The 19,398-nt window shown below is 43.5% G+C and overlaps 1 protein-coding gene across 3 annotated transcripts in view; it reads right to left on the reverse strand.

The window, feature by feature from the left end:
• Positions 1-16,972, reverse strand: part of TFDP1 (transcription factor Dp-1) — a 270,147-nt gene extending 253,175 nt beyond the window's left edge. The window contains exons 1-2 of one of the 3 annotated variants that reach the window (XM_033948712.1): positions 16,946-16,972; positions 14,178-14,264 (exon numbers count right to left, since the gene is read on the reverse strand). In XM_033948712.1, coding sequence (XP_033804603.1) covers positions 14,178-14,189 — 12 coding nt within the window. In that variant the 5' untranslated portion in view covers positions 14,190-14,264; positions 16,946-16,972. Of the gene's footprint in view, positions 1-14,177; positions 14,265-15,113; positions 15,232-15,312; positions 15,460-16,945 lie in introns of those variants that run through there. The other 2 variants (XM_033948710.1, XM_033948711.1) reach the window with 2 other exon arrangements.
• Positions 16,973-19,398: the final 2,426 nt, after the last annotated feature.

Raw genomic sequence — 19,398 nt, forward strand, 5'->3', positions numbered from 1 at the left:
AAGGTAGAAAAAATGTTTTTGTTGCTTTACGTATTGATAAAAGTTTATAAATAGGAAATGGAAATAAGGCAATTTTGGGGAGGACTAAACCCCTTTCCTCAGGTCAGGACATGATACCATAACAGCAGTATATTGTACTGTCTTGAAGAAAAATTTGGCCTTTGAAAGCTAATTGAAAAATGGATTAGTCAAATAAAATGGTATTTTCTTATTTCTCGTTATTTGTTAATTTGTAAAGTGGTGATTGTTATGTAGCAGTTTTTTTTCAAAATTTACATCTACTGTCTTTATATTTTGCACAGTATTAGGGGACATGTGTCACTGTTTCTGTGGTGTTGCACTGTATGCAGAGTCTGGTTTCTTGGTGTTTCAGTTTAACTTTTGTCTACATATTTCTATTTTTAGTTTGTGATTATTCCATATTGGGCAAGCATGTTTATGTGTTCTTTGTGCATGAAAAGGACATGGTTTTCTGTTAGCACTGACTGTACAAGATCAATTGACTGTGCAGGATCTGGCTTGTTTAGATTTACAATATGTGTGTTAGTGTTCTAGTGCTCACTGCAGTGTTTAAGATGCTGCCTTTTCCTAGATGCACCCTTGTTGTGCGACTCATTGATTATTACTAAAAATAACTTTTTTATATAGAGGAGGGGGTTGTTAAAAAAAATGATCAGCACTGGCTGTCATATATACTAGGTACACCACTGGATTCCAGATGTGGTCTCACCATGGTTCTGTATAACGGCATGATGACCTCAGCCAGAAGCCTGAGGTCATCATGTCGTTATACAGAACCATGGTGAGACCACATCTGGAATACTGTGTGCAATTCTGGAGGCCACATTACCGTAAAGATGTGCTAAGAGCAGAGTCAGTTCAGCGGATGGCCACCAGGATGGTCTCAGGGCTCAAGGATCTCTCATACGAAGAGAGGCTGAACAAGCTGCGGCTCTACTCTCTCGAGGAACGTAGGGAGAGGGGAGACATGATTGAGACATTTAAATACATCTCCAGACGTATCGAGGTGGAAAAAGATATTTTCCTTCTCCAGGGACCCTCAGCCACAAGAGGGCATCCGCTTAAACTCAGGGGCGGGAAATTTCATGGGGACACCAGAAAGTATTTCTTCACCAAAAGAGTGGTTGATCATTGGAACAAGCTTCCAATACAGGTAATCGAGGCCAACAGCGTGCCAGATTTTAAGGGTAAATGGGATGCCCATGTGGGATCCTTAAGAGGGTGGAGTTAAGGATGGGTCATTAGGAGAGGGATCTCCAGGAGAGCAGACTCAGGGGGGTGGGTCTGTGAAGTGGGCAGACTTGATGGGCTATGGCCCTTATCTGCCATCATTTTTCTATGTTTCTATGTTTCTATTCTAACCACCAAATTTCCCCATCCCGCCCCACTCCTACTTTATCATGCCACCCAGTTAGAAAAAATTTCTGAGGAGAACACTGTTGTTGATATGTGGAATCCGTAAAACTGATAAAAAAATCTGCTCAGGAAAGACAGGGTGGGAAGAAAAGGAGGGGCGGGGAGTAGTGTTATATGTTAAAGATCATATAAAAGCTACACAATTTCAGGATGTGCAGGGCAAGGAAGAGGCACTGTGGATCAATTTGGAAAGAGGGAATGGTGAATATATTTATAGAAGTGGACAGAGATTTAATAGTAGACATTCAGAATATATCTAAAAATGGGGAAGTTTTACCAATAGGTGATTTTAACATGCCGGATGTTGATTGGGGTATCCCTATTGGAGGGTCTTCTAAAAGTAGGGATATCCTCTCTGCAAGAAGAACTGTTCCAGCAATTGGTAATGGAACCCACGCAGGATGGGGGTCATACTGAACTTAGTGCTTACAAATGGGAATGTTTCTATTGTTACAGTGGGTGATCATCTGGGATCCAGTGATCACTGCATGATACGGTTTAATATTAAGATGGGTATAGAGAGGGTTCATATTCAAAAGCAAAGGTTCTAGACTTTTAAAAAAACTAACAGTTCAGATGGGGGATTACGTGATTACGTCAAGGAATTGTTTTCTGAATGAGAACGTCTGAAAGCAGTGGAAATGCAGTGGGCAAAACTGAAAGGAGTAATTTTAAGAGTGACAAACCTTTCTGTGAGGCAAGTAAGTAAAAGTAAGAGGAAACAAAGGCCGCTTTGGTTCTCAAAAGCATTAGCTAAGGAAGTTTAAGAAATAAGAGATTAACTTTCAGAAACTACAAAAGATCACAGAAAGAGGAAGACAGGCAAAAATATCTGGAAAAGTTAAAAGAGGCTGGTCATGTAGTCAGGAACACAAAGATGCAAATGGAAGGAAAAATAGCTGACACGGTAAAATGGTGAGACAAGACTTTTTTTTATAGATATATTAGTGATAGGAAGAAATGCAAAAGTGACATTGTTAGACTCAAAGGTGAAGGGGAGAAATATGTAGAAGCTGATAAAGAAAAAGGCTGAATTCAAATATTTCTGTTCTGTGTTCATGGTTGAAGTGCCGGGAGCAGGACCGCAGAAGACAAACGTGAGTAGGGATGGAGGAGTGATAGACCCTGATCAATTTTCATGAGAAGCTAGCTAAAATGAAGGTACACAAAGCAATGAGGCTGGATGGTGTTCATCCGAGGGTGCTGAAGGACCTTAGGGAAATTCTGGTGGCTCCGCTGACTGGCCTTTTCAATGAGTCTCTAGAGTCGGGAGTGGTACCAGAGGACTAGAGAAGGGCAGATGTGGCCCCTCTTCACAAAAGTGGAAGGAAGAAGTAAGGAATTACAGGCCAATAAGTCTGACTTCTGAGGTAAGTAAATTAATGGAAAAGCTATTAAAACATAGAATAGTGAAGTTTCTGGAATCTGGTGGATTAAAGGACCAGAAGCAACATGGATTCACTAAAGGTAGGTCTTGTCAGACAAATCTGATCAATTTCTCTGACTGAGTGACCAAAGAAATTGGATAGAGGGAGTGTGTTAGATGTGGTGTATTTAGATTTTAGCAAAGCCTTTGACAGTGTTCCACACAGACGTGTAGTAAATAAACTGAGTGCCCTCAGGATGGGTCTCAAAGTGATGGGCTGGGTCAAAAACTGGTTTGAGTGGAAGCTGACAGAAAGTAGTAAAATCGCTCTGAGGAAAGGGATTGTTATCAGTGGTGTGCCTGAAAGTTCTGTTCTTGGGCCTGTTCTTTTTAACATTTTTATAAATAATAGCCCTTCAGCAATATCGGGTAAGATTTGCCTCTTTGCGGATGATACCAAAATCTGCAATAGAGTAGACACCCAGATGGTGTGAATAACATGAAGAAAGACTTGGCGAAGCTTGAAGAATGGTCTGAAATTTGGCTGCTAAAATTTAATGCTAAGAAATGAAAGGACATGCATTTGGGCTGCAAAAACCTGAGGGAACGGTACAATTTAGGAGGTGAAAAGCTTCTGTGCACGACATAAGAGCGGGACTTGGGTACGATTGTATGTGATGATCTTAAGGTGGCCAATCAGGTTGAAAAGGTGACGGTGAAAGCTAGATGGATGCTAGGGTGCATAGGGAGAGGTATGGCCAGAAGGAAAAAGGAGGTATTGATGCCCCTATATAAGACTTTGTGGAAATTCAAGACCATTAAGAAGTTTTTTGATATGGAGTCCTTTCGGTTGCTGGTCCAGTCTACTGTGTTGTCTACCTTGGATTATTGTAATATTGTTTATTTAGGGTTACCAAAATAGACTTTATCATGGCTCCGATTAGTTCAGAATGCTGCAGTCTATTTGATTTTCGGTCTTAAAAATTATGATCATGTTAGTCCTTTTTATGCTAGACTGAATTGGCTGCCACTTGGGGCCAGAGTGTTTTTTAAGTTTGGGTGTATTTGTTATAAGGCACTTTTTGCATTATTATCCTCTTATTTGGTATCTTACTTGAAATTGTCTTATTCAATAAAATGTATCAGAAACTCAGGTATGTTCATCTTCCCTACCCCAAGAGCCTGTCGTTGTAAGACTTTTTTGGACAAGACATTGGAGTATCAGGCAGGGAAGATGAACTCCTGGATGAGCCCGTTAATTGCTCAAGCCTATTCTTACTTTACATTTAGGAAATTATTAAAAACTTATCTATTTGATAAACAAGAATGCTGATTTTTAAAAAAAATATTACGAAGGTGTTTTATAATTATTTTTAACCTATGTTTTAATGATAGCAACGAGTTAGCTACTGCTGCATTTGACTGATGTATGTAGAAGTGTGTTTTTGAAATTGTATGTTCTGCTGAAATGTTTCAGTTTCTTTGTTGTGAACTGCCTAGAACTGTTGGTGGGGTGGTATACAAGAAAATAAATTATTATTATTTAGAATATTCTGGAGGCCACATCTTCAAAAAGAAATAAAATGTATGGAGTCGATCTACAGAAGGGTGTTCAATCTTTTGGCTTCCCTGGGTCACATTGGCCAAAAATGTTTTTTTATGGGGCTGCACAAACGCACAAACACTGCAGCTAGACAGAGGAGGGAGCCGGCAAGACGGTAAACACCTAGGGGCAACAGAGGAAAATACTGCATCGCCCTCAACCGGGGCCGCACAAAATATTTCATGTGGCCGCAGGTTGGACACCCCTGGTCTAGAGGAAGGTTCCTAAAACGGTGCGTGGTCTTTGTCATAAGGCATATGGGGACAGACTTAAAGATCTCAATCTGTATACTTTGGAGGAAAGGTAGGAGAGGGGAGATATGATAGATGATTAAATATCTTTACGTGATGTAAATGTACATGAGTCGAGTCTATTTCATTTGAAAGGAAGCAGAGAGGGCATAGGATGAAGTTAAGAGGTGATAGGCTCAGGAGTAATCTGAGGAAATACTTTTTTACAGAAAGGGTGATAGATGCGTGGAACAGTATCTCAGAAGAGGTGGTGGAGACAGAGGCTCAGGAGTAATCTGAGGAAATACTTTTTTACAGAAAGGGTGGTAGATGCGTGGAACAGTATCTCAGAAGAGGTGGTGGAGACAGAGGCTCAGGAGTAATCTGAGGAAATACTTTTTTACAGAAAGGGTGGTAGATGCGTGGAACAGTCTCTCGGAAAAAGTGGTGGAGACAGAGACTGTCTGAATTGAAAAAAGCCTGGGATAGGCACATGGGATCTCTTAAAGAGAGGAAGAGATCATGGTTACTGTTGATGGGCAGACTGGATGGGCCATTTGGCCATTATCTGCCAGAATGTTTTATGTATGCTTCCTCCTGAACACTTTGCTCTACACAAGAAAACCTTCTTGTTATCCCATCTCTAAGACACCTTGTCTATCACACCACTCGCTAAGTTATCTTCTTGTTGAAAGCCCCCATGCTTTGGATTGTGCTTCCAACCTTCCTCCATTTAAAATCATGGTTAAATTTTGAAGGTACCCCTATTATACACTGAGGTCTTTTCTCCAACTTTTGGTATGATTGGTGCTTGATTATATTGATGTGAGTAGCGCTGGGTGGATTACCGGATGTGTATTTCTGAAGATTTGATATGAAATTGCACATTACAAAGGGATGTCAGAGCGCAACAGATAACTACAAAAGCTTTGGCAAACAAAGAATTTCAAAATGCTTGGGCAGACAAGAGGTGTGAGAACAGATTCACGAAATGAAGGGGGCTTCAATAGTCACTCACATGAAATGTTAGCATGCCAAAATGGAAAAATATAAGCCAACAGGTAGGGTGAGACATGATTGCTTCCGGTCTTACCCAAAATGACTGGGAAAACCGGCAAGAACCAGCCATTATTACATCAGTGGGGCAATTGTATTAGTGTTCCAAGACTGAGATAGTTCTGCAAGTAACTATCATCAGATGCTGCAAGGTCAATCACTCAAACAATTGTTTTAAAACATGCTTTCTTTCTTTAGATTTTTATCTCCTCCTCCCAGTAGCTCAGAACGGTTTACAAGTAAACATTCACAATGGAGTGAATTGGACATACAAGATTATACAGTATATTTAAATATTTGGACATACGAGACTGTGCAGCAGTTTAGATATAAGGACTATACAGCAAATTAAGAATAGTAGTTTAAATATAAGTAGTTTAGTTTAGATGCAAGTTATTTGAGTATAGGCTGAAAGTGGACTATACAGAAATTTAGGCAGAAGATTAGAATGGAGAAAGAAGGGTACAGGTGGGGTTTAAGGGGGTTGGGTGTAGACTGAGGGTGACCTTTAGTTGAAGAGGAGGGTCTTTACCATTTTCCAGAATGTCATTAGTGAATTCTGTAGTCTGAGTTGAGGGGGAAGTTGGTTCCAGAGTTGGGGAATGAAGTGGCTGTAGGAGCGTTTGCGGGCGGTTTCTGAGAGGAGAATGCATTCCGGGGGGAATGCATAGGCATATCTCAGTTTCTGAGCGGAGGGTGCGGGTGGGGATGTAGATGGGTAGCTTGGATTTTATGTAGGAGGGGGTGGTGGCATAAATTCTTTTGTGTGCTATTGCCAGGGCCTTGAATGCACAGCGTTGGCTAATTGGGAGCCAGTGTTCAGCGCGGAGTACTGCGGAGATGGGATCATGGTAGTTGAGGCTGTGTAGGAGGCGGATAAGCTGCATTTTGGACCCGTTGGAGGCACTTGAGATCTTTTTTGGTTATTCCATTAAATAGAGAGTTGCAGTAATCCATTCTGGAGAGGACATATGCGTAGAGGAGTTGGGCTAGGTCAAGTGTGGAAATGTAGGGCTTGATCCTTCTCAGTTGGCGGAGGTAGTAGAAGGAGGCAGAGACTACTTGGGATATGTGGGTGGATAGGGATAGGTGTCCGTCTAAGGTTACTCCTAGGCTGCATACTTGATCTGTTGCCATTAGTAGAGTGGAGTCCCATGATAGTGTTGGGCGTGTGTATTTGGTGTTTTTTTTCCTGATCCATAGGAGTTCGGTCTTAGAGGTGTTCAGTTGTAGTTTGTTGTTTGTCATCCAGGTTTTCATGTCAGAGAGGCAGTGTTGGAGGTTAGCAATTTGGGACGATCAGTTTTCGCCTAGAGAAAGGAGCAGCTGGATGTCATCGGCATAGGACTGGATTTTAATGTTGTACCTCTGCGCTATATCAATGACAGGTCTGATGTAGAGGTTGAATAGGATGGGTGATAGAAGGGCGCCTTGGGGAACGCCATATTTGATAGGCTTGGGGTTAGATTTGTGCGTCCCTAGTAGGACAGTTTGGGTCCTTTGGTGGAGGAAGGAGGTGAACCATTGGAGGGCAGAGTCCTTGATTCCAAGGTCATAGAGTCTGGATATGAGGAGGTGGTAGTCGACCGTGTCAAAGGCAGCACTGAGTTCAAGTAGGACTAGTAGGGCATCGCTGCCTTTGAAAGTATTGACCAGCTGTCATTGATGATATCTAGGAGTACTTACTCTGTGCTGTGGCCTGTTTGGAAGCCGGATTGAGCAGGGGACAGGTCCGCTTGTTCTTCTATGAAAGGGTGTAGTCGGCGGAGCACAATTCGTTCTAGGAGTTTGGAGTTTCTTCCTATAGCAACTAAATTAGCTGCTGCTGGCCTTGGACCTACTAACATTTTTGTTTTGTTTTTAATTACTACCGATGGTTAATACTCCATCACTAATGAGCACGTCTGGAACAGATAGAGGAAGATAGTACTAAAGTCAAGTAGATTAGTAAAAACATGGAGGGATGCCAATAGTGGTTTCAATACTAGGAATTTAAATGCTCAATTTTTATACAGAACAGGAGTGGGCAATCAGGGTTCAAGGGCCACAACCCAGAGGGTTTTCAAGACTTCCATAATGAATATGCATGAGATTTCCATGTAGTAGAAGCAGTACGTGCAAATCAATCTCATGCATATTCATTGTAGAAGTCATGAAAACCTGACTGAGTTGTGGCTTTTGAGAAAGGTGGTTGCTTAACCCTGGTGTAGAACTACAAGATGGAGAAAGGGTGGGAGGAGACGATACTTGCTTTTCAAGAACTTTAAGGTTTCAATATACTGTATTTTGGGTAAACATTTTATTGTAAGCAACAAAAGAAACTACAAAAAGTCCATCATATGTTCCATTAGTACTGCCTATGGAAGAAATAGGATAATCTGTCATTTGTCAGTTTGTATTCTGATTTATTCAATAAATAAACCTTTGACAAATAAAAACGAACTACCAAATGCATGCAACATTTTACAAACACACACAATATACAGTCTCTGCTCCTTGAACTTACATTCTAAATCAAGACAGTCTGACAATGCAGACAGCATAGAAAATGATTGGAAGAACTAGCCTAGTTGAGATAAATCAAGGTAAGGGCAATAAAAATTAAAGAAAACTTTAAGGAACAAGGCTTCTCAAGAGGCTATATAAAACATGTTAAGTTAGCTACTTGGTGTTCAGTATTTGTTGAGCCCTGCTTTAAGTGGTTGCTATCCTTATCACTGTTTCCTTGAGTTTCAGCTATGATACCTGAAAACTGTACCTTCTACCCCAATGTTGTTAAAAGGCTGAATCGGCTTCAGAGCTCTTCTACATATGCACACATGGCTTTCATTAGGATTATACCATGTTAGTCTTATAAAATTTGAGACTAGCACTGGTGTTGCTGCACTACATGGTTTACACTCTCTAATGAGAACCACAGATGCAGAAAAGCACTTGTTTCTTCAGCAGAGGCAATGGGAAGAGGAACTATAGTAAGCCTTTGGTCTCATGGGGAGACAGAGAGACAGGTGGTGTCTCGAACTATTGTAGTATGTGGAAGAAAAAGGCAATCACCTCAAGCACTTATCAGTGGTCACCAGCCTGCTGTTGACACCATGCATGGTGGAGGTAGGAAACAAGGCTGTTTAAAGACCTGATTGCTCAGGCCCGCTTTTTCCCCATAGAAACAAAATGGAAATATAATCTAAGTACTTCGGGCCGAAAACTAGCGCCTAGGGACCTGAGGGAGGGAGTAAAGATTTACAGGACCAGCAATTGGCTCAAGTTTTTAGGCTGGATCTCAAATGCAAAGAAAGCTGCAAAAAAGTCAAGACAATACCCTGTGCTGTGGTGAGATGGATCTCAGGATAGGTTCTTCAAAGGCCAGAGGCTAACTAAAGAGGAAAGTCAGCAGTAGCTTTCTTTTTTTAACTGATAAAGTTCTATAACAGTGCCTCTTTCACTATCCTTTGCTATGTCATGCCTCACTCTAATCTGCCTATATGTGCTCATTTAAACTACTAAGGAAAAGAACATGGTGTGCTATACACCACCCTTTTTATGTGAACTTGCAGCTCTTCTATAACCACTGTTCTCCTTATCAGTCCCAAGCATACCCAAAATCTCTTAAGTATTGGGTTTCACCATCTTCACTGGTAGGCTAGTTCAGGTCTTGTCATCTGTGATTCTTACAAAAACCATATTCAGGCCCATGGCTATGTCTTATTACCAAGAATTGTTTTTAACATCTCTATTCATCAGTAAAAAGAAAACAATACACTACATATGCCAACAGACAATGTTTTTGTTGTCAGCTAACTCAATACAGTACTTCAATCTATCCCCAACAGGTTTGCTAACACTGACCCACCTCAGTTTCACCCCCGTCCATCCACCCAGTTCCAACCTTCCCTCTCCTTTCCATCAGACAGTCAATAATTCAAACTATCAAGATGTACCTCAAAGTGAAAGGTATAGCTGAGTTTAATCAAATGACTGATACGCACTCTGTGTGACAATGAGTACCAATATATTTCCCAAATGGCTTGAAAGCTTTGCCATTGCAAGAGTTCCATGGACTCCACACACCTCTCCACAACAGGTCAAAAAAGTACATTCCAAAATGCAGAGATGTGGGTCAAGATATTTAATCCACACAACAAACTTGTAAAGCTATTGTCCAAGATATCCAGCTTATTTTTTTAAAACACTTTCATGCGGGTTATCCCAATTCAGCTGTAACTATAATTCCATGCAGGTTCCCCTAAGGCAGTGAATGATAAATCAAGTTCAGTCCTCAAGGGTCATGAACAGGTCAGGGTTCAGGATATTGCTAATGTATATTCATGAGATGAATGAGCATGAAAACAAATTTGTGAATATTTCTACTGTATGCAGATCTATTAGGAGCATCCTGAAAATCTGGCTTGCTGGTGGCACTTGAGGACTCAACTTGTTTACCTCTACCCTACAGCTACTCCCATGGCTCGTGGTGCCAATGGGTTATACTCGTCTCTCTCATCACTTTTTTCAAGGATTTTCAGCGGTTGCCCTATAATTTTTTTCAGTCTATTATCAATCAGCTTTATTCACCCCCCGATTTAAATTTTTTATTTCCTGACCTCTCACTTTCTCTTCTTGATGACCTCACTCTTATTTGGTTGGCCTGTAATGATTTGGTAATACTAGTTAAGTGATTTATTTGCCTACTGCAGTGACGAGCTAGTCTCTCTTACATGAAGACCAGTCACTAATGGACAATTTTACTAAGATGCAGTACACCAGTGTTCCCTTGCCAGTCATGTTTTCAGGATAGCCACAATGAATATGCATAAACTTGATTTGCATACACTGCCTCCATTATATGCAAATTTATTTCATGCATATTCAATGTGGATATCCTGAAAATCTTGTCAAGGGGGTACTCCAGGACTTAGTTGAGATATACTGCAGTACACAGTATGAATTAGTGCATTGGCACATGTCAGCTAACATGCACTAATTCACATAGTAACTGCATACCATGGATAGGATAGGAAATCAATATGAACTATACCTTGCATTTAGCACATGGTAATTCAGTACAGAAGCACTTACTGTCTCCTTAACACGAGACAAGTACATTCATCCACATAGGAAGATGCAGGGAAGGCCCCAAAATTTAATGCACAGGTTTTACACTTTCTGCACCCTAATCTGGGCACTTACCATGCAGCAAGTGCAAAACTTTACTGAACTTTAATTTAAAAAAAAAAAGGCTCCTAAGTGAACTTAATGCAGGAAAGAGTGGATCCCCCACCTCTTGCAATTTATGTCTAGAATGCTCAGAATCCAGTGGAAAGGTAGTTAAATTTCTTGCTTCTGTTCAGATTCAGTTATAACAGCCATTAATCCAAGAATTACCTGACCTCTAGGAAAAATATAATGTAAAACCATTGGTTGTCTGGGCAAAGGCTAGCTGTTAATTTAGCAACACTGCAGTAGAGGCAGTCCCTGGGTTATGAACAGGTTACATTTTTTAAACTGTTCTTAAGTTGAATTTGTATGTAACTCGGATCCTAGTATTCTTCCCACCTTCACCACCTCCTTGAGGCCCCTCTTACATTCCTTGCCATCCATCCCACTGTTCTCTCTCCACCACCACATCCAACATTACTCCAGCTCATCTCTCTCTTCCCCATGCATCTCTACCTCACTCCTCTCCCACCACCATGTTCAATAATTCTCTCTCCCTCCCTATGCCCAACAATTCTCCTCTTTCTTCATCTCCCCATGTGAACCATCTCTCTTTCCCTTTCACTCAGACACCCAATTCTCCTTTTCTATTCCCTCCCACACCTCAGCATCTTTTTCCCTAACTCCCGCCATTCTTCCATCCTATGGCTAATGCTCCTCTCCCTCCATTCTGTGTCCCAAGTACGTGCTTTCCTCCAGCGGATGTTTACCTTTTTCTGGCCAGCTCCCTCCTCCTTCCAGCTGCAGTCATTTTTCTGCACAAAGCCGTGGTGGCGGCTCCTATGCGCGTCCCACGACTGAGCCGAAAGCCTTTCCTCTGATGTCAGAGGAAGCTACTCAGAGGGAAGGCTTCTGGCGCAGTTGCGGGACGCGCTTAGGAGCCGCTGCCCGCGGCTTTGTGCAGAGAAATGACTGCGGCTGGAAGGAGAAGAGAGCTGGCCAGAAGAAGGTAAAAACCCACTGGAGGGAGGCATGTACTTGGGGCACAGAATGGAGGGAGTGAGAGTCGTGTTAGAACTCGGAAGGGAGGGAGAGGGGTGTGTTGGGTCACCGAAAATAGAACAGGACCTCCCGTTCGTAAATACGAGTCTGATGTAAGTCGGATGTTCATAAAACAGGGACTGCCTGTACTCTTATATGAAATCTGATCAAAGGAATCAGCTCTGTTGGTAAATGCGAATCCCAAAGAGAAAATATAGGGGTCTTCTTGCATCTAAAGCTCAAATTAGAACATAATCTCTCTATTAAAGTGAGGAAGATTCAAATGGTTCCAAAGAGCTCTTTCCTCAACTGACTATCCAACCACACTTGACCTTCCATTCTGACTTTTAAGAGGAGCCAACAGGACCCCAGTCAATACCAAAACACCTTACCAAGTCTGTCCAGCAAGGCGTTTAATGTTTTAACTATGCTATGTGCAGGTAACAGCCCCTCCTCTCAATCCTAAACAGAACAGCATGGTAATGACAATTTCTCTTGCAAGACTGTGGATATCTTGAAAACTCAGGTGAAGCCCTGAACAAAATGGTTAGGCCAGTCAGCTTGATGTACTTCCAGGTAGTGAACGGAAATGTTTCCCCATGGCAAACCTGAAATTTCCAATGATACTTCTATGTTCCATAGTCAAGTAGGTCTATCATCAGTCTTCAGGTCCACCTGAATTTACCTTTTTAACTTTTATAATAAGACCATCAATAGTTGTCAACCCAGTACAGAGCTTCCATATCCTGTCCTGGTGAATCCCTCCCACAGCCAGATTTTTCAGGATATCTACAAGGAATATGCATCACCTAAATGTGTGTGTATATATATATATATATATATATATATATATATATATATATATATATATATATATATATATATATATATATATATACACACACATATATATATGTACATGCACTCATGCATATTCACTGAGTATCCAACGTGGACTAGCTCTGAAGCCATGACAAGTTTAGGAAGCACTGCATGCCTATTTTAGACCCTTTTAGATTTAGTTCGTAACAGAGTAAGAGGTTATCACTTGAGTCTCCAAGTTTTAGACAAATGTCAAGCCTGCTTTCTAAGCAAGAGAACTAATCGAAAACTCACTAAAAGAGTAAGCACTCATTTGTGATCTGTCCCTATACCCACATCTGAAACCTCAAAATGTCTTTTGAGGCATGTACTTTTTGGATGCATGCTATGAGTCTCCATTATATCCTAGATTTACAGTTGCCATCAAAGATACTCATCCTATAAATATCCTGAAATTTCTGTCCCTTTTGTACACAATTGGGAATCTTTCAAAGATCTTTTCTGTCCAAGATACCATCGTCAAATACCAAGCATAAAGATTCAGCCTCAGGGGGCATAAGAGACCGATACCATGCTCTACAGTGCCTCCTCCTTGAGGGGGACTTAATGCTGAACCCAGAGGATAGGCTGTGAATGATCATTATTCATAAAGATCTATCTGCTTTGTAAACATGCAAAACTCAAGCAGTCCCATGGAATAGGTACATACTTAGAACCCCCAGATGCAGAAATGTGATTCAGGTGTAACCTGTGCCTGTCCCAAATGGCAACAGGAGGAACTGTAGGCAAGACCTCCCTAGAAAGTCTTGATACCTTGGTGTAGCATGAACATCAGTTTACAAATCATCTTTTAAAAAAAAAAACCCCAACGGTGTGTCTGGTTACAGCCTAAACAATACATCTCATGTTATAAGATTTGCAAGAATTTGGTGAGGGGAACAGTAGGAGGTACCTCATGCTGACCAGCTTAACCATTTTGCTCAGGGCTTTACCTGAGTTTTTTAGAATAGCCACAATCATGCATGAGAAATCATTATTACCATGCAGGATTGGGAAGAGGGACTTCTTATGTGCACAGAGTAGTAGTTACTACAGGTTTTTGAGCTATACAAACTTCTTTCACCTATATTCATTGCTGGTATCCTAAAATCTTGACTAGCTATTAGGGGTTTAGGAAGCCTGGATTTAGCTCTTATTTAATTTTTCTCATAGCAACTTCCTCCCTTGAACTCAGGCTAATTTATTCCGGAGAAAAATCTCAAAGCTATGCACAAAGCACAGCAAACCAATATTAACATTTTCCAAAATACAAATATGAAAACATTTTACATGTGTACATTTTTCATATACATTTTACATAATTTGTGCATTTCTGCAATTCTAAAATTCATGATCTAAAAACATTACAACTAGGAGCCACAAACTTGTCACCAAATTACTATACTTGCAACTGTTATGTAATACCTACATCTTTTGCCATGTTACCAGATGCTTGCAACCAATATTACAGATGGCCAGCCTCATAGAAAGGAGCAAACAGATGTATGATGGTTTCCTAAAAACAGATTTAAAACATATAAGAAAAACAAAGCCAATCCTTTAATAAAATTAATCTATATTTAAGTCACAGTGCATAAGAATCAATACCGATTCTATTACCCACTTGGCATCCATCTTGACAGACTAATATATTTAGAGTATCTACAAAAATTATCAGAAGAAACCAGTGTGGTCTCAAAAGCTTATATGCATCATCTTTATTGGTCCTTGAAGAGATAGTGCCACCTCCTAATAGAGCCCCCATTTTAGCATTCAAAGATATTATCTGAAAGACGTCAAAACATATAAACTTAAGAGTGCATAGTTTAATTCATAACAGCCAGTAAATTATATTTTACGTTGGTTTAGCAAGAATGAAAAACTACACCTCTAACTTTTCACTAGTAGGATACAGCCCGGTGTCAAAGCATCAGGAAGCGTCAACACCGTCACCCCCACCCGAGTGCTTTATTATATCTGTTAAAAAAAAGTGGCATTTGTAGCACATAAACACCCAACTAGGCCTCGGGAAGTCACCCTTCATCGGAACAGTTTTCAAATCAACTCGAAAACACAGACCGCGCACAGATCCCCCCCTCCCTCCCTCCCCCGCCAAATTGTGGTCAGCTCCCGCGGCTCACAGCCCAGGAAATCCGCGCAACTCCGCGTCCAAGCCCGGCCTGTTAACAACTGCGAAAGTGCTCCCTGCATGGCGCCCTAAGCCCAGATACCGAGCCACACGCATTTGACTGCCCTCGCACTCACACGCCGAGCACCCCCCTCTTCAGACGCATTCGAGGACCGGGCACCCCCCTCCCCTCTCCCGTGGTCTACCATCCCGCCCGCCCTCCCCTATCCAGCATACCTCCAACCCCAGCACGGGGACGTCAACGAGGCTGAAACCGACCCCAATCTCTCAACGTTTTCAAGTGCGGGGAAGCAGCCACTCAACAACCCACACGCAAAGGACCCCCTTCCCCGGTCCGGCATCCCTTCTTCTCTCGTAAAAGCCCGGGGCTCCCACCTCCGTCCAGCATCTGCCCCCCCTTCCCCCCGCGTCCTACCTTCAAACTTAGCTTTCAGGGCGCCCGCGAACAGCCCCGCAGTTTTCCTTCTCCGGCGTCCCGCCTCCTCTGATGCTGCCTCCTGTTTCCGGCGAGGCGGGACGCGGCTGAGTGGGGGAGAGGCGTGGCGTGTGAGCCGGCGGGACGCGGGAGGAGGAAAACTGCCGGGTTGCTCATGGGCGCCTTAGAAGGTAAGTTGCAAAGGTGAGACGCGGGCGTGGGGCGTTTGAGAATGAGAGAGAGACGCTGGGCTGGAGCTTTGGGTTTGAGTGAGAGACGCAGCTATGCTATGGAGGGGGGTCGCGTGTGAGATGTTGTGTCTGCTTTTTTTTTTTTTTTTTCGTTTTGCTTTTATTGCAAGAAGATGTGGATACCTTAGGGTGGTTTCGATTTCCTTAGTGTACCTGAGTTGGGTTGTAAGGGCTCGAGACCCGTCCTAGGAAATCTCTAAACAAGGCGAGCGCTCCCATCTAGTGTAGCCCAGAGCTACAGTTTGACACGACCTTAACCTTGTCGGAGTCCAGAGTAAATGGCAGCACTAGCCTGCAAAGTGTCTCCTATTACACTCCTATATTGAACTCAATTTGAGCAAGCATACAGGGACATGCACTATGTTCCTAAACTTAGGGACCCGTGCTAAAGGCCACTGTGCTAAAGGGGAGGGGGGGATCACACCACCACCAAAGAATAGCTTGGGAGTGCGCATAGGAATCAGTACGTAAATGATATGTGCACTTAATTTACATTAGTAAACACAAAGTAGGGAAAGAAATGTTCCTGATACATATTAACATATTAGATGGCAGCAAATAAAAAAGCCTGTAGGGTCAATCCAGTCTGCCCAACAAGATAAACTTATAATGTGCGATGTAATACTACATATGGAAACTTGATTTGTCCTTGCCATTTTCATGGGTTCATGCTCAAAAAGATTCACAATAGAGGAATTTCTACCGTGAATCTAACACTGAAAAATCAGCTTGGCATGCTTAAAGTAAATAGCATACAAATTCATGCTGCATTAAAATTACAGCAATAATTTGCTGCTCATTATTCTAACTTTCCTGTCAGTGCCTAAGCACCTATTGGCTCAGGTACTGACAGGAAAGTCAAGTAAAAAACAAAACAAAGCATTCCAATCCCTTCTCTGAGCCTGAGCAGACCCACCCCAGCCGGGCTCAGCTCTCTAACTAGCATTGGGTCTGGTGGTCTGCTGAAACCCCCTCCCCCTGGCCAAGTCCAACCCCCTAACTGTTACTGGTCCTGGTGGTCCAGTAGATTGCCAACCCCCTATCACCACTGTTGGTCTAGTGACATTCAGAGACCCCCATCCCTCAGTCCTGGTAGTCTACTAGAATCCTGAAACCTCCCTCCGTATAGCTTAGTGATGGAGGCAGGAATGCATAGGGTGGGGCCTAAGTACTATAGACTAGAGGTCTGCACGGGAACGGGGATCGCGGGGATCCCGCGGGTCCCGCGGGGATCCCGCGGGTTCCCCCCCTGGCCCACGGGACTCCCACGGGGACGCCCCCTGGCCCACGGGACTCCCACGGGGATGCCCCCCTGACCCACGGGACTCCCACGGGGACGCCCCCTTGCCCACGGGACTCCCACGGGGATGAAAACAACCTACCTAAATTCTGGCGATGCAAGTCTGGCGATGCAAGTCTGGCGTCGGGTCGGGAAATAGCCATGTTGAGCAGTGAGCTCAGCACGTACACAGATGAAAGCCTTGCTTGCTGATTGGTCTGGCGGCCCCGCCCCACCGTGCCGCCGGACCAATCAGCAAGCAAGGCTTTCATCTGTGTACGTGCTGAGCTCACTGCTCAGCATGGCTATTTCCCGACGCGGGCATTAGGCTGTTTTTTGTCATTTCGGGTGGGGGATGGCAGCGGCAGCGGCAGCAGCAGCCTGAAAAAGAAATCATCCTGGCCGGGTTCGGTGTCATGCTCCGGAGCTTCTACAGCCTTCCTATCTCCCTCTCCCTTCTACCTGCGGCTCTCTTCGGCAACTCAGCAGCAAGGATCGACACAAGCTTCTGGCGTCGGGGCCTACCCTCTGCGAGTCCCGCTTGTTTCAACTTCCTTTTTCCATAAAGGCGGGACTCGTAGAGGGAAGGCCTCGATGTCGGCAGCTTGTCTTGATCACCGCTGCTGACGAGTTGCTTAAGAGAGCCGCGGAGCAGGGGGGTGTTGCCAGGTGCAGGTAGAAGGGAGAGGGCCAGATGCAGGACTCGTGGGTGAGGGAGGAGAAGAGAGAGGGGAGAGAAACAAAAGGAAATATTTCATACTGGGCTGGGCCGGAGTGGAGGGAGGGTGGAAAGATTCTGGCTACAGGGTGCATTAACAATGGAAAAGGGGGGAAAGCTGAAAATGGAGATAGTGACACAAAGAAGAGAAAGGGTAAGCAGGACCTTCTGAATAAGGATAGAGATACAGAGGGGACATGAAGAGGAGGTGAAATAGAGACATAGAAGTAATGCTGAAAAAGTGTGTGTGGGGGGGGGGGAGATAAAGACATTGAAAGGGCAAATGGTGAATATGGGGTAAAGACAAGGACAGAGACAAATGAAGATTCTGAAAAAGTGGTGAGATACGGATATAGGTGAGATGGACACAAAGAAGGGTGATGCTGGAAAATAGGTGGAATGGTAATTCTGACAGACACAGAAGGGAAATGCTGGATCAAGGAGAGATGGGGCTCAGGCTGGATGGAATGAGGAGAAATGCCTTGTTGGCCCGGAACTTCCTCTCCTACGTCAGAATTGACGTCAGGGAGCGGAATGCTGGTCAGCGCGACGCTTCTGCAGGGAAAGCTTGGGACAGCGGTGGCTTGGGGACTATTCCCCGATGGCGGTGGCAGCAAACCGAGTGGCTTGGGGGAGGGCACGGAGAAAGAAAGAAAGGGGGCAGACAGAGAGACAGAAAGAAGGGGGAACAGGGAGACAGAAAGAAAAAGTTGGGGGAGAGAATGAGGTCTGGAGGAGAGGAAACATACAGGAGGCTGAAAGAAAGGAAGAAAGATTGGATGCACAGTCAGAAGAAGAAAGTGCAACCAGAGACTCATGAAATCACCAAACAGCAAAGATAGGAAAAATGATTTTATTTTCAATTTAGTGATCAAAATGTGTCTGTTTTGAGAATTTATATCTGCTGTCTATATTTTGCACTATGGCTCCCTTTTACTAAACCGCAATATTGTTTTTTAGCGCAGGGAGCCTATGAGCATTGAGAGCAGCGCGAGGCATTCAGCGTAACTCCCTGTGCTAAAATCTACTATTGTGGTTTAGTAAAAAGGGAGGGGGTGTATTTGTCTATTTTTGTATTTTGTTACCGAGGTGACATTGCATAGAGTCATCTGCCTTGGGAAATGTATATGGCAGATATCTTTGTTTTGTGTTCAAAAGAAAAGGAAATGCATTTCTGGTTTTATTTCTACAGTGTTGAAGTACTTGTTGGCCCTTGCTGTGACTGGTGGGGATCCCCAAGCACCGCCAGCAGAGGACCTCCTCTAGAGATGGTCAGAACTCCCCTCCACCAAGCGCAGCAGTTGCTGGCAGCATCCATGAGCCACTGAGGTGCCAGCATCTGTGACTCAGGGACGCTACTGCTGCCTGCCAAGCTTGGCAAAAGGGACCCCAGGCCAACTGCAAAGGAAGTCCTCAGCTGACAGTTTGTGGGTTCTCATCAGCTGAGTATTTATATTTTATATTTACATTAGAGGTTCTGGTAGAAACCCATTTACAAAGTATGTATTCTTCCCAATTAATATTTCCAAATTAATAGTCTCTTTGCTTATTTGTAAATGGGTCTCTACCAGAGCCTTTAATTCAGTAGCATAATTAAATAAAATAACTATTTCTGAAGTTTATAGGGAAGGATGGTGACGGAGGGGATTCCTCGCGGGGACGGGTGGGGACGGAGGGGATTCCTCGCGGGGACGGGTGGGGACGGAGGGGATTCCTCGCGGGGACGGGTGGGGACGGAGGGATTCCTCACGGGGACGGGTGGGGACGGAGGGATTCCTCACGGGGACGGGTGGGGATGGGTGGGATTTTGGCGGGGACGGGTGGGGACGGGTGGGATT

The sequence above is a fragment of the Geotrypetes seraphini genome, chromosome 6 (genome assembly GCF_902459505.1).
Source record: "Geotrypetes seraphini chromosome 6, aGeoSer1.1, whole genome shotgun sequence".
Classification (NCBI taxonomy): Eukaryota; Metazoa; Chordata; class Amphibia; order Gymnophiona; family Dermophiidae; genus Geotrypetes; species Geotrypetes seraphini.